This window comes from Diuraphis noxia, unplaced genomic scaffold (genome assembly GCF_037042655.1).
Source record: "Diuraphis noxia isolate RWA-SAM2 unplaced genomic scaffold, SU_Dnox_SAM2 contig0003, whole genome shotgun sequence".
In the NCBI taxonomy this organism is placed as follows: Eukaryota; Metazoa; Arthropoda; class Insecta; order Hemiptera; family Aphididae; genus Diuraphis; species Diuraphis noxia.
Genome location: NW_028301713.1, coordinates 44873810 through 44889851, shown reverse-complemented (window position 1 = coordinate 44889851; position 16042 = coordinate 44873810). Strand labels below are relative to the sequence as shown.

The 16042-nt window shown below is 28.9% G+C and overlaps 1 protein-coding gene across 1 annotated transcript in view; it reads right to left on the bottom strand.

The window, feature by feature from the left end:
* Positions 1-14840, bottom strand: part of LOC107164946 (uncharacterized) — a 51347-nt gene extending 36507 nt beyond the window's left edge. The window contains exon 1 of the mRNA XM_089224059.1: positions 14153-14840. Within this exon, the coding sequence (XP_089080185.1) occupies positions 14153-14414 (262 nt within the window). The 5' untranslated portion in view covers positions 14415-14840. The remainder of the gene's footprint in view (positions 1-14152) is intronic.
* Positions 14841-16042: the final 1202 nt, after the last annotated feature.

Below are 16042 nucleotides of genomic sequence, written 5' to 3'. Positions count from 1 at the left end.
ATACGTCGATTTTATTAGAGGAATTAGTGAATATTATTGTTATTAGAAATCGTTTAATCCTTCAGCTGAAATCTACAGGTGTACCATGTTTATATATAATGTGTTATATGTATGCTATATATATACATATATATACTTTACTATAATAGGATAATAATATTATATTAAACGAAAAACCACTCGAGAGTGAGTGTTACACCAAACCCTATACGACGTACGTATATTACATTTTCAGCCCGACGGCATAATACTATATAGGAACCAATAATATTATGGCTATAGCCAACTACTTCTTTTCATTAGACACAGTCACTTACGGCACACGTCAGCCAAAGCTAAGCATGAAGAATTTGTGTGTGTGTGTTTACATGCAGTAGGTTATTACATTTAAATATATTCGATGGGCTTATTTGCAGACACGTCGATAGTGAATACGCGTTTGTTGGATGACATCATAATCGAATGTGGTTTTTTAACGAATAATAATTTAAGTTTTTTTGTTATTTTTATTATTTAGGGTGCAAAATCTGTAATCTCTATAATAAATGTCACGTTAATTTACAACGTAGACTGAAACGACAGAATAAAACGGCTTCATTACGGATTACCACTGTTATTCGTACACACTCTTATACGCCTGCAGTGAGGCTTAAAAAAACCACACAAATATATTTATACATATTATGTACATGTATGAACCCTATGTTATATTGTATACAGACACAGACACATGCACAAACATAACGCGTGCGCGAACACACACACACTAACCTAACACAGATATATACATGCGTTACGCTCGAGTGTGGTATAGGGTCGACGCGTTTGAAATGTACACGTTTTTATTTCGGTTTTCCACCCCCGTGATGTACTGCTACAGTGCCGTGTATTTTTGTCGATCCCCTTTTACACGGCCTCGTATTGTGTCTTCATTATTATTACGATTGTTATTGGTGTTTTATGACGTCTGATAACGTGTTGAATCATTATTACGATAATACACACACACACACAAACGAGTGCAGTATAAATATAATATGTATATATATTATTATGATGCTATAATAAATAGTGTCAAGCGGAAAAGAGCACTAGAGGTGTGGGGTGATTTTTTCATTCTATTATTTTTGTGACAAATGGTCGGCGCTGACATGAGTTTCTGTTCACACGGTCTACTGAAACAGTAGTAAATCACCAATGTCTCTGTACAGTAATATTGGATTATGGTGTTATCAGAGAAAACAGAAAAAAACATTTATAATTTGTAATCATCAATATTATTTTGAAGCTTAAACGAATCAACGTATATTATACATATTTTATACAGGAAATCCGAAATAAAGAAACAGGCAATTATTTTTTATCTGAATTACAGAGTAATAGGTATACCTATATTTAGTTCTACGAAATGTATAATACGATTAACGAGTCATTAGATACATGTGTTGTATTTTACATATTTTATATATGTATACACTAACACTATACAATGTATATTTATGGTATTATTTGTATAGGTTGTTTTTAGAGCTCATCAGTAATTTTTATAACAGACGATAATTGTTAAAAATAAATAAGAAATTGAACTCAAGCTCCACTCTGAATTGTTTTTCGATTTAAATCTGTAATAATTTCTGATCATAGATTAATAATAAATGTTTGCCGAAAGCTGTACTTAAACAACTATATTATAATATTATGAAAGTAAATTCCATGCTATATAAAGTTTATCAAAGTAATACATTTTAATGTAGTTGAGATAATATTATTATTATTTTTATGATAGTAATTATTAGTTTTTAAACATAAATTATTTTGATGTTCTTAAAATGTTGTAAAATTTCAAATAATATAGAATCTAGTACACTATAAGTATTCCTTTATATTTATGATAAATAAACATAATCATTATTAAAACCATCATATTGCCATTGTGGCATTGTTACATATAAATATTTTATATTTTATATATGTTATTAGCTGTCCCAACCGACGTCCCAAAGATTTTTTTTAAATATATATAAATCATTTTACTACTAATTTCAATGGTAATGTAATACTGATATGTAACCAATGAGCAATGGCACACACATAAATCAACAAAAAAAATATTCCTTTTTTCGTGAACTAAAAAGAATTGATGTACGAGCTACGCATTAGCTACTTAATATAGAGATTGAACAAATAAGCAATAAACATCTTCTAAGTTTCAAGGAATCTATTGATATAATCTTAATTGAAAACGATCCACTACAGTTTTCGAGTCTAGTAAATTTAGATAAAGCAACATGGGTTAAAAATATAGTGATCAAATATAAACATATAATAAGTTTAAATTATTATATCCGATCAATTGTATTATAATATGTAACCTGTGCTCCGTAGCTTTTAACTACTAATTTAAAGTGATTTTCAACTATTAATATATTATAATAGGCAATTTAATGGCAACCATTTATATAGAAAAATTTCATTAAAAAAAGGCTTTTGAATTTTTACCGAGTTTTCTAATTTTTTTTTCATAAAAACTTTATTTGAAATACCATTTTAAATAAAATTAAGCCAAACAGTTCAGATTGATGCAGTTATCAACGGGACAGTTATTAATTTGTAATGTCCACATAATTTATGATGTAATGTATTCGGAAGTTATAAGAATAACACATTGTTAAGAAATATTTTAGTCTGGTTAAAATATGTTGACGAGTGTTTTCATTATTACACAAGGTACATGTATAATTATTATACACCTATTTCTTACAGTAACTGTAAAGGCAATGATTGGACTTAATAAATTTTATAAGACAATACAAACAAGATGAATAAGTATCGTTAAAAATAATTATAATACCTAATAAATTTATTTTTTGATGTTATCTTCTTACACATAAAATTATAAAAATAAATGTTTACTTGGAAATCTAGGCTCAAAAACTATATTGGTATACTACTATACTATAAAGGTTAATAACTATAAAGGTACTTGTTACTACCCGTCAAAGGCAGATTTCCCATCTCCGATTCATTCATTCCTGGACAATGCCGGGTAATACAGCTCAGTAAGTCATAAACATAAAGATTAGTTTTGAAGTGATTAATAAATTTAAAAGAAAAAACGGTTTGTTATTATTATTATTATGAGATCAATTTTTCAATTAAAATCAGCTAAATATCCAGTTGGGAATTTCGGTAGGTACTTTTATATAGGTAAAACTATCACATAAATTATAATGATGTTTTAAGAAATCGTTAAATATGTTTAAAATTTTTCACAATTTTATTATTTTATTATTTTCTAGCTTAATTAAAAAATATGTTTGTTGTAAATTCATAACATCAAATATCAATATTAGCTTATTTTAGCTTATTTTAGCAAGTGTATGTTTTTCAGTGTTGTATTGTTTGTTACAGCTGTAGTACAGCCAGTACAGGTAATATACTGCAGATAATAAAATAAACATAGTTTACAAACTTTGTATTCTTGTATGATATTAATATACATATACATATTTTATTAATGTAAAATTAGTTTAATCTTATTTAGTAGGTATTATAAAGGTTATTAAATTTGACAAGTTAATTAATATGATAATTAATTTATAATATAAGAATATGTATAGGTAATGTAAAAACATAATTATTATACTTAATTGATCATAAAATTTTAAACTTTATATTTTGTTTTTTTTTTTTTATTTATTCTGAACTATATTAGTTTAGTAATCGTAAGTATATACTTTAACAATATAAAATCATTAACTGTACCTAGAATTTATAATTTAAATGATATTTCTTTATAGGAGAATTCATAATATATTTGGATGAAAGAAAAAATGCAGTAAATAATAAATAATTTAATGAGTGCAATATTAAATATCTACTTTTTATAGCTTACAAAAATAATATCTATGGAATTTAAATTTTAGAGATATTTTAAGAATTATTATATACAATCACAAATAAATAATTAGGTTATAAAAACAGATAATACATGTAACCCAATACCTAAAATTACGATAAGCCCAAATTATTTAAAGGATTGGTACTTACTACAATTCAATGTAGTCTGTAACAATAATATATAATTCTATTAGTGAGAAATGTATGTACTATATTTAAATACCCTGCAGTATAGTTTATAAATGATTGTACATTTATTCATATATTTTTGATTCACAAAGCATAGCTGTAGGTACTTATAACCTATATACTTCTTTTTCTAATTATAGATTTATTCAAATTCTGATAGTTGGAATTTTTAAGCACACTTTAAGACTATATTTTCAAATAATACTTAGATTTGCAAACTAAATAAATTAATATTGAAATATAACAATTTAGAATTTATTACCCCCCTTTTGCCAAATGTTGATCCTAGTTAAGTACTATTAATACCTACCACATACTCTATACTTATAAAATAAAAAGTTATAATTAATTAAAACTCGTTTTTTATAAAAAACACGAAATTAAAAATGTAGGTTGTCAATCAAAAAAGTAAAACTTAAAATATGACGATACCGGTTTAAAAAAAATAAATACCCCATTACAGGTAACCGCATATAAATTTGAGTTCATAAAATAATATTCCTAATTAGTATTACTCAAAAATAAAACCTAAACATTTTAATAAAGTAAAATTGTTGAAAATTTAATTAATTTAATTTTTCAATCATAAGTTATAATAATTTTTTACCAACCTACTTGAGTTTTGATAAATTCCTTTTGTGTAATAGCATGTAAAATGGTAAAAATTATGTTTGTGATTTGATTAATATTTTATAATATATTTGTATTATTCAAATAAACTGATTCATTATTCATTATTTATAAAAAATATTAATAATTCATACTACACTATACAGTATATAATATCTTATATAGAAGTGAACTCGCTGCCTTTTTTTTCTGTACCATGAATGACTTTTTTAAATAAAACAAAACATGATATGATAATATAGTATTTAGAACTGCTGCAGTCTGTATTCTATACATAAATTGCTTAAAACAACGCACGAGGACAAACTGTGGACAATAGTTGTTGTTGTTTAAAAATTAAATACAAAATATTTATAATGTTATCATTTCATACTGGCGTTTAACTTTTTCAAATATGATTTTAATAAACTAGTAATAAAATAGATTGTACTGTGACACGCAAGAAAATGAAAGAAACAACGGCTGTACACATATTATTCAAACAACAACGCACTTTCGCACTTATACGTTTATATAAGTCAATTTATATCAAATGAATCAGAAACTTAATTAAAACGATAAGTTTGATTGTATGATATAAATATTTATGCTATTAAAAATTTAAATTAGTATAATATTGAGTAAGAATAACAAATAGTTGCGTACCGTGATAATAATAATAATTATTATTACTACTATAATCACTACCAACCGTTGTAAATGATCGTTTAGATTTTAAGATATTTTATTATTATTAGGTACCTACAGGTTAACCACCACCGATAAGGGTGAAATAATTGTGATAAAATAATGCAGCTTATGTCGTAAAAATTAATAAAAACCAATGTCACGCGGTTATATAAAAAAATAATAATAAAATTAATAATAAGGTATTATAATTATATAGTTAGTTTAATAAGGGTTTTGTGATGCGGACTGTTGCTGTATACGACAATAAGCATATATTCGATAATAATAATTGTGGGCAGCTCACATACTGTACCTAACTATATATATATATATATATATATATATATATATATATATATATATATATAATATGTAGGTATATATACAATATAATATATATCGAACATGGCATGACATTGGCGATCGCGTGTACCCGCTGTAAAAGGATCTGGGAAATCGGCTTAGCGCCACTGACGCACAAACCCCTACGGAGCAGTGGCGACTGGCGGCGGTGGTTTATACTTATAATAAAATATATTATACATATATATATATATATATATATATATATATATACATATGTGTGTGTATACGCGACCAATTACGATAACAACGGCTTGAGCCACAACAGTAATAACGTTGTTATGAATAAAACGCGATGAGTACATACACACACACAGTATTTATATACATATATTGTATTCATTACTTGTGTACGAAACTCACCGGTGGGATTTGGATTTGGGACCGGATGATGCATGCCCACTGCCATATATTATATTATATAAATGTTTATTATTAAATAAAGGTCGCTAGAGCTGGCCCAAAGCTGACATTTTTCTAAAGAAGTCCGGATTCGGGGCGTAGTAGAAATGGCAATGGGATGAATAAGAAATTGAAATGCGTATAAATAATAAGAATACCAAATGAATAGAACAAATCCAGATTAGATTTATCGTGTTTAGCATAATAAAATACTAGGAAATAAAAGCTTCCTCTTATGGAATTATTTGCTGTGGGACCATAATGGGCTGGGTAGTAAGTTGGTACTGGGTACTTGGTATACGTGTCCAGTTTGAAATATTAAATATCAATAAACATCTGTATATACCAACACCAGAAAATTACTGAACATACCAGGTGTATAAAAAAAATGTATTATATTGCTTTCGCATAATAATCTGCAATTTAAAACACATTAAATACTTCATCAAGAATATATTATTAATATTATACTGTCATATCTATGTATTGTTATTTAATTTTGTTTATTTTTAATTAATAAAAATAAAGGCTGGTGGTGGCCCAACGATTACGCCATATAGTACTTATGTTACTATAATAGTATAATGCCATTTACATATAAATATAATTGAAAAAAATATTAATAATCATAAATAATGTAGATTTTACAAGTAAAGGTAGTAGGTTTGTTTCTTTTGTGGTATATCATATATATATAATGCTAAGAAGAAACAAAGATAAGTCTTTAGATCATTCTATTTTAGTGTTAATCCACATCAACCTACAGACTGCAATAGTATTAGTACTATTTACTATTTAGTAGCATAGTTTGTCAGTTTGTGATATAATAATATTATGTTATTTATTTATGTATTTATTTTTACTCATATTACACAAATACAATCTATGGGCTAAGAACTCGTTTAAGTTCTGATACACAAATTAGTAATTACTAAATATGAAAAAATCATAATATGTACCTACCTATAGGTTATCATCATAATTACTAAAATAGTAAAATTATGTGTTCAACTATCACATAATAAAAAATCAAATATCAAATACTTGGAATAGGTTTTTTTAATATACAAGAAACATTTAAAAATGTTAAATTTAGTTAGGAAAATATATTAAGTTTAAGAAAATAATTAATTAATCTAGTTAACGTTCACTCGAATAACATAAAATAAATAAGTGAAACAGGAACTAAAACTTTGATTGTTCGCAAAAAATTTTAAAAAACTTACCTTAATGAGCAAATTAACTGTTCCCCTGCTACTCTAGCTTGTTCTTGTATTATATTTAAAAAAAAAGCTTTGATCATTAAATAAAAACATTTTAGTTTGCTTATGAATAGTTTAATATTTTAAGTTTAAGTAGGTAGGTTACCGTTGTATACCGTATAGGTATATTATGTATTATATAGTTTAAATAGGTATATAACCTAATCAGTAAACACTTTATAATAGCCTTCGAAATATTTAAAATATTATTCCGTAAGCAAGAAAGGATTATTTTAATTAATTCGAATATTATTTAGGTATAAAATAATAACATTAAAAATTAAAATATGAAGTTAAAAACATGCAATGCACCTATTATACTATAAGGCAATATCAGTAAAACGTATAAACTAAAAATATTAATCGATATTTCCTAAATATTTAATTTAAGGGATTTTTAAAGCATAATAATTATAGTATTATAATAACGTTATTAGAGTATTTACATATACCTACCCGAGTAGTTTATTATTTTAATATTTTTTTCAATATTGCGGAAATAATAATTCCTACCGAAAACATATATAATTAAATAATAAATCTACATTTTTTTTTTAGCAAAATCTGGTAGATAATTTCCAAGTATAAATTGAAGGTTTCTAATTAAGTTATATAATACGAAATAAATTATATTGACGATTGTGTTTGTTAAGATAAGCCGCATAGCAATGAAATTAAATCCATAATTTCCATTTATATAGTTATAAGTTTATAACTTTATAAGCATATTTTAAGTGTTCAGAATAATGATATTATAATGAATAATTATAGTATTTATAGTAATGAGAATATATAGGTACTATTGTTTGATACAATACATACCTAGTTATACTATTTTAATCATAGTTTAGTTTTTAGTATAACAACTTGAACTATATAATTTAAATACGTATATGTATGTATAATGCATATAATTATTATTATTTATTATACCCATTACATAACCTACAGCATAATATTAGTCATTTACTTGCATTGGCAACTTTTTGAGCGATATAGTTTACTTTACATTAAAGTTAAAGTATACAACTATATTGAATGTTTCGTTTTATTTATATCAATAATTCGATCCTTATAGTTTTGGTTTTATGCAAACATATAAGCTGCGATGTACAACCTACCTATTATACATTTATACGGGATTGGAAAACGTGGTTTACCCCCGTCATTTTGATACCGCAATAACCACGGGTGAAACGTACACAATGTACCAAATTCAGTTAACCCACTCCCACACTTGAAACAATCAATCTGCAACTTTATGCTTATATACAATATTATAACATTCTATATAACTACTTAGCAGGATTTTCAACTTATAATGATATTATGGACTAGGGTATTATTTGATCTGTAGACTGTAAAACACCAGCTAATTATTATAGGTATACTCGAACAAAATACGCGTTATAAGCATAATACATTTATACTATGTAGGTATATGCATGTAATCAAGTTGTACACTCATACACTAAACATTGACACGTACTCCACAACTCACGGCTTCATATGCGAGTGATCGATGAATCCAAGGCAACGGTTCGCAGTTATAATAATATCAAACTTTTCAAGTTATTATAAATTCTCGCGGTGCATCGTGTGTCATCACTGACAATTATAAATTACAAGATCATTGATTATAATCATTTTTTTAACGAATAATCATCGGTACTATATTATAGTTACCTATGATATGATTTGTAATAGGGAAACTTAATACAAATTTTTTTATAAGCAGGACATACCAAATTTCATTTAAACAATTTCATGAATATTAATTCTTAACATCAACAATGAGTCTATGTCTTAACATATTTATTATAAAATATTATCTTATTTACAAAGTCTGTAATTAAAAGAAACAATCAAGAATATTAGAAGCAGATGGATATATTGTGGATCTGTGTAAAATATTCATGTGTTGTTACATGTTGTTAACTATTATTTAGGTAATTTATATCGATAATTGGTTTTATCCTGTCATGTATATTAGCTGCGCTTGTTTTTAATTTTAAACAACAAATTTTGTATTTGTATCTATTATATTTTGTGCTTTATTTAACAAGCCCTTAGAGTTGCGTTTACCAAATAGAAAAATTATTTTTTGAGAGATGCTGCAATATAAGTTACCTATAGATATCGAATTATATTATATTCATTTAATTTGATGATTAAAAGTTATTTTTAATAAAATATAGTTTAGTTTTTGTGTATATTATATTTGAAAGCTATATTATAGAAGTATAATAAATATAATAAACAAAAGCATATACCTAAAAGCTGCGATCATAGTGACAAATTCGTTAAAAAATTACACGTTTCATTGATCATCTCATATTTTTACTTTTAAATCTGCTTATGAACGATATATATTTGCATTTTACTAAATTTTATTAAGTTCTATTTATCTCGTGTCCTCGCCATACATTGATGTTGTATATTGTATAAACTATAAACTATAATATACCACAATATGTCATCCTTATTGTGATTCTTATTCGGTTTTTAAAATTATAATATTGAACCTACGTAGGTATAGTTACAAGAGTAAAGCATAAACTACATATTATATACTACATACTCAATTTATACCCACGCGTACAGGTATGAAATGTAGTATCTATAGATATACATATATATTACAGTAGGTATATAATTAAGGCAAACAGAATATATTAAATATGACACTTGATGCGATAATCACATGGGACAAGCGCTGTAGGTACAGTAAAACCAGTTAGTTCAATATAATAATATCTATCATGTAATATTATATACATCGTTATATACACTTATACATACAATATTATATTATGCTACAACAACAGCAGGAGTAAGCTGTAGGTACTGGAAAAAAATTGCGCATTCATTTGATATTTTAATTAATAATTGGAACGGCGGCGATAAGACGTCTGATTAAAATATTATGTTTTAATCAATTTAATTGTTTGTAATTATAATATTATTATGAGTAAACGACACGCGAACCGATAACAACGTTGATAGCGCTCGAATTAGGCTTTTCGCTACACCAGACATATATACATATATAATAGTGGTATAGGTACCTACTATATATTCCTATTTTTTTCTCCCCCTTATTAATACAAACGCGTGCACACACATAATATACACCTTCGTTTTCCCTACATTCGTTGTATTTTTTTATCTTTTTTTTTTGTATATAAACCTGTAATAATATCTACATATAGGGCAGGTATAGGATATATACGTATAATATACGTTCGTATATGACATCACGAAGAAATAACGCACATCACCCAATATATGAGCGAGTTTATGTTCGTCCAGTATAATTGATTAATTAATTCCATTGGGACGACAGATATCGTCGTTGTGCATTTGCAGGCGGACACGAAAATATTATTATATAGATGCACACGTTTGTCCACTTAAATATAGTAATAATATGCAGTTTTCCACGTATATATATATTATAAGCAAATTAGTAAATTTATTATATTATTATATACATACATCAAATGAACGGAGGGAAAAAACACGTCTGAATTATATATACGGTATACCATTCCGAAATTGAAATTGCCTTATTATGGGTCCGTAACACGCGCGTATACCGAAATCGGCTTTGAAACTTTCGTAGACGGTTTGCGCAAGAAAGATAGAGATAGAGAGGGAAAATGAGAGATACAAAAGTAATTTATTTTTGTAGAGTTTATATACACATCATAAACGTGTATATTATACATAAAGTTATCGTACATAGGTAGATGTATATTTATTATATTTATTATATCCGCGAGCGCGTTATTCGGTCTCAATTAAGCAGCTCGAGCGACAGCGCACGGCGGGACGGCAATACAGCGTTCGACTATAATATATATATATATATATATATTGCACATGTTTATATAGGCGGGTGTATACCTATAGTGAAACAACTGCGTAGGTACGATAATATTATAAAGCGCGTACAAAAAGGGGAAATAACAGCGGTAATTGGGACAGCATTTCAGGTATTTTATACGGCATTTGAACTTTTTAAAGTATTGAAACAAAAACGAGCGTGGTGGCCTGGGAATGGCGGAGAGCCCGTGGAACGAGAAAAGTGATTAAAAACAAATGGGCTTGAAAACGTATTTCCCCCACAGGCGGTTTACCGAAACAATTACCACTACATCGTGGTCGTCGTCATCGGCGACTGATTTTTCCCGTGCGACCTGAGACGGTTAGGAAGGAGTATGTACGACGCGGCTACTACATTTATATACTATATATGTGTAATTTTATAGACACATGATATATGAATAATGTACTTGCAGCTAATATCCGCGCCGCCCTATTAAACATAGTTACATTTATAATATATACTATACATAGTATATAAAGCGTAATATTATAGACACTCACACACAAATATAATGAGAAATATCTTCCCTCATTATTGGTTGTTGATCGAAGGAATAATGCAAAATTAAAATTTCTCTCTGGATTTTTTACTTGATCTATCAACTCTCAAAAGTTTTTGATATGTACGTAATTAAATTTTTTAATTCTTCCCACTCACGTTAATAGTTGACCTTCCTTCATTCCGATGTGATCAAACAACTATAATTATATTATGTCCAATGAACTCATATATATATAGGTACGCATCATATAATAGTCTATAGTGTCTATTAAAATTAAATAGCCAATCTGGATCCTTCGTTCTTGTTTTATAATTTTAAATAAATACCAACTCACTACTTGTTTCTCTTCCTCCTGTTGAATTTATGTATAGGCAATTTATTATATTTTTGTGGTTATTAATAACTAATAAGTAAGATATTCTATAAAATAATATGTTATAGGTATCCTAACCCTTATATATAACGTGAATAAATAAATACTAATACGCAAATAGGTACCTATAATACCTATAAATAATATATATGTACAATACAATAGAGTTGCATATATACCTAGGTATATTATGTATACGTAAAGACCAGAAACTAGTGATAAATTCGATATCGCTGAATCCAAGGTAACAAAATAAATCCAATTAATACAATTAGTCCAATAAATTATTCGATAAGTTAATAAATGATTAGGGTTCAGAGAACATGCAATAGTAATTTTTAATTAATTGTTATTCATTTTGTGACCTTGGATTCAGTGATATAGAACTTATCACTAGCTCCTGCAGATCTTTATAATTATTGAAAAAATTGTAAAACCGCCAATACTTCAAGGAGCTGTCTCTCACAAACCATCAATGAAAAATAAAACCGTTAACATATAAATTCATGCAAACATTTTATTAATTCATGATATTTTAATTATATTATGTTACCGTTTGAAAATCAAGATGATAGTGGTTTCGCCAATTGATATAAAGGTGAAAAAAATTAAAATATCATTCGGTTTTAGAAAAATGTAAACCTTAAAGTTTAAAAAAAATTCAAAAAAAGTTAATACTTTTCGAGATAATTGTACCCACATAATTCGATCATCCTATATATATTATTTATATATTATGCGACGAAAAAATAATACATGTATATACAGTTGATAGATAAATAAACATAATAATGCAAACAGCTATATATATATATATATATATATATATACGATGGTTAAATGATAATAGGTATAGGTACAACCTTATACAAATTATCTATGTTATATATTATAGACTTGCAGTACATAATATTAATAAAAGGTTAGAATAGGTTTTTGTGTGGTTCATGTTTCTGAAATTTGGTACATACTTGGATATCTACCTTGAAGCCAAATTTTTAAATTTTAAACAAGGGCTCACACAAGAATCTGTCAGTTCACGAAATACAAATTTTTTTTTTGACTGCATACCTATAGGTTTGTCTTTATTATTGTATATTATATAATTCTAGACCTGTTACTTGTAGTTTATATAATTATAATTGTTTAAACCGACGAAATAATAACTGTGTTAAAAATCTATGCAGCTTAAATTTAATACGTAATTTAAGATATGGTAAATCCACAGGCATTTAATTTGACACAGGAAACGCTATTAGTACATATATGCACCGGATATATTTTGCTGTTAATATACTATTATATATGTTTCGGATAGATATACATTATATAATATTTATATTATAAAATTGTTTACACGGCTGATCGTGATAAAATATTATAACGTCACTATCATAAAGATAAGACGATCACGCGGTATACATTATTATGGCGTTTGAAATTTTATGCGATGAAATTTGTGTGAAGGTTTTAATGGTTTCAAAACGCAGTTTTTGTGATACCCTGCAATGTTTTTGAAAATTTGGAAGATCATAATATCTTATATTATGCTAAAGTAACATATTTCAATGAGCACCACATGGCACATAGAACACTATATAGATGCTACTACATATATCGTTAACATATAAAATATTTTATTATATTAAACTTTATAAATTTATTTGTCGAGACTGTCTATAGAAATAAAAATTACGTAAAGGTAAATATATCTGGTTAACATTCAAATTTTTAAATATTCTAAATGTTAATTTATTACATAAATATATATATATTAGGTATAGGAATGCAATTTAAACATATTTATGAAATTATATGATTTCGATAGAAAGACTATCTGCTCGCACCTAACACCTATTTTATATTATTATATTCTTATGGCGTTCACGTTTTATATCATCAAAATATAGTAACAATTTAGTCAATATAGAGTACTTTTATAGAACGTAACATGGTATATGTATACTTGCCTCCGGACTCCTGGTCTTTTTGGTCGTTACGTTTGAGTCCTAGAATGGCGTCGATGGTGTGGTGCTTGGGCGCTGGCACGGACGTGGCCGCGTTTGCCATCATCGGCCTGTGATGGTGAGGTGGACCGTTGAATGCAAGCCCGAGCGCCGTGACAGCGGCCTGATGTCTCCTAATCAGCAATTCGATGTTGGCCCGACTATAGGGTGGCATCTGCGCCGAGGCTGGCATAATTTCGCCGTCGCTGTTGCTATCCGTCTCCATGTCGACGGCGACTATGATGACGATAACGATAGCAGGACACCCACCGGCGCGTGTTTGAAACGACGCAGCGGCGTGGCAGGTGTGAGCTTATATTTTATTGTTATTGATATGAATTGCGTTTTTGTTGTTTTTACGTAAATGTTCTTCGGACGTTGCTCGCGTTTGGTCGGGCAGCGAAAATTGGCGGACAGAACGCGACGAAAAACAATTTGAAAATAAAACCAATATTAATCTACGTGTAATAGTAACCACGAAACCCACTCACGTAGATAACGACGATATTATTTTAACGTGTAGCCGAGATGTGTATTGTTGTTGTTAATATGTTATGTCGCGTCACTCAGTGCGTATGTGCGGCGCAGATTGTGCTCGCGGGCGGAACTGATGCAGTAACCGTGCAGACGACGAGACGACAAGAACCGGAGTCCCACGACTGTTCAACGGCGTTGTGCCGGTCGCGCGAAGCCCACCGCGAGTTACGCTGGCGGGGTGGAAGGCGCGGCCAACGCGGACCAATGGCGAAACACCAGGCGCCCCTCCCCGTCCGGAGTCGTTACCCCGAACCGCCGCGGCTTTCGAATAAACGGGCCACTTGTGCGTGCTCCACCCCTACCCGTGCGTCACATCTAACTATCGCCCCGCCGTCAACGGGTCTCCGGGTATAATTCGATAAATGTTCTTTTCAAAACCCTAAATGCCCCCGAGGGCCCACCGCGGTCGGGGTGGTAGTAGAAGTGTGGTAACGGCAAGAGAGTGAGAATGAGTGAGAGAGTAGAGAGACGATGAAGACGACGAGGCGTCCCTCTTATTTATTTACTAGCGTGTAATGTTTAAATGAGATGTTATTGTTTGGCCCCACACACACACATACACACGACATGGCACTAGAATTTAGAAACGACGCGATTGAACGACTAACGGTGTGTGTATGTGTGTATACATAATAATAATAATGAAATATTCGACGCTGTAGAATAGCTCTGGTCGCGTACAGTCGTTCACACTCAAATCGTGTTGTACCCGGTGTTGCTGCAGCCGACTTGCAGGCAGAGGCATAATATCATGGTATATAACACAAGACGTATATTACCAGCTATTATATTATTGTTATTTCGTTGCAGTGGTATTTTCTCTCTCTCTCTCTCTCTCTCTCTATGACGATGGAGTCATCGATTGTGACCAACAATAAAAACGCCTCTCCTTGAATTGGTTGGATCATATATTATATATATATATATATAACACTTAATACACCAAATATTATTATATAGGTGCTTGTATTTTTCCTCGAGGTTTCTATAATAATATATAATAATGCCTGTAAATATTATTGTGTCAGGGGACGCTATATACTCGAACGCCACTGGTCGATGCCACTGTAGACCGCGAGATTGGTGTTTTATGTACTCACATAATAATTCGGCTTAATGGGAACTCGTGCGGCACGTCCATTTATAATCCCTTTTTGTCCAACAAACGTGTAATGTTTATATATATGTGTATAATATATAACCATTACGTCATGTCGAGTTTTTACGTACTTTATAACGCATACGATGCCCGCTGAAAATTTTAATTGGTCTATATCAAAATAACCTATACCGAATTCTCGACCAAATATAATACAC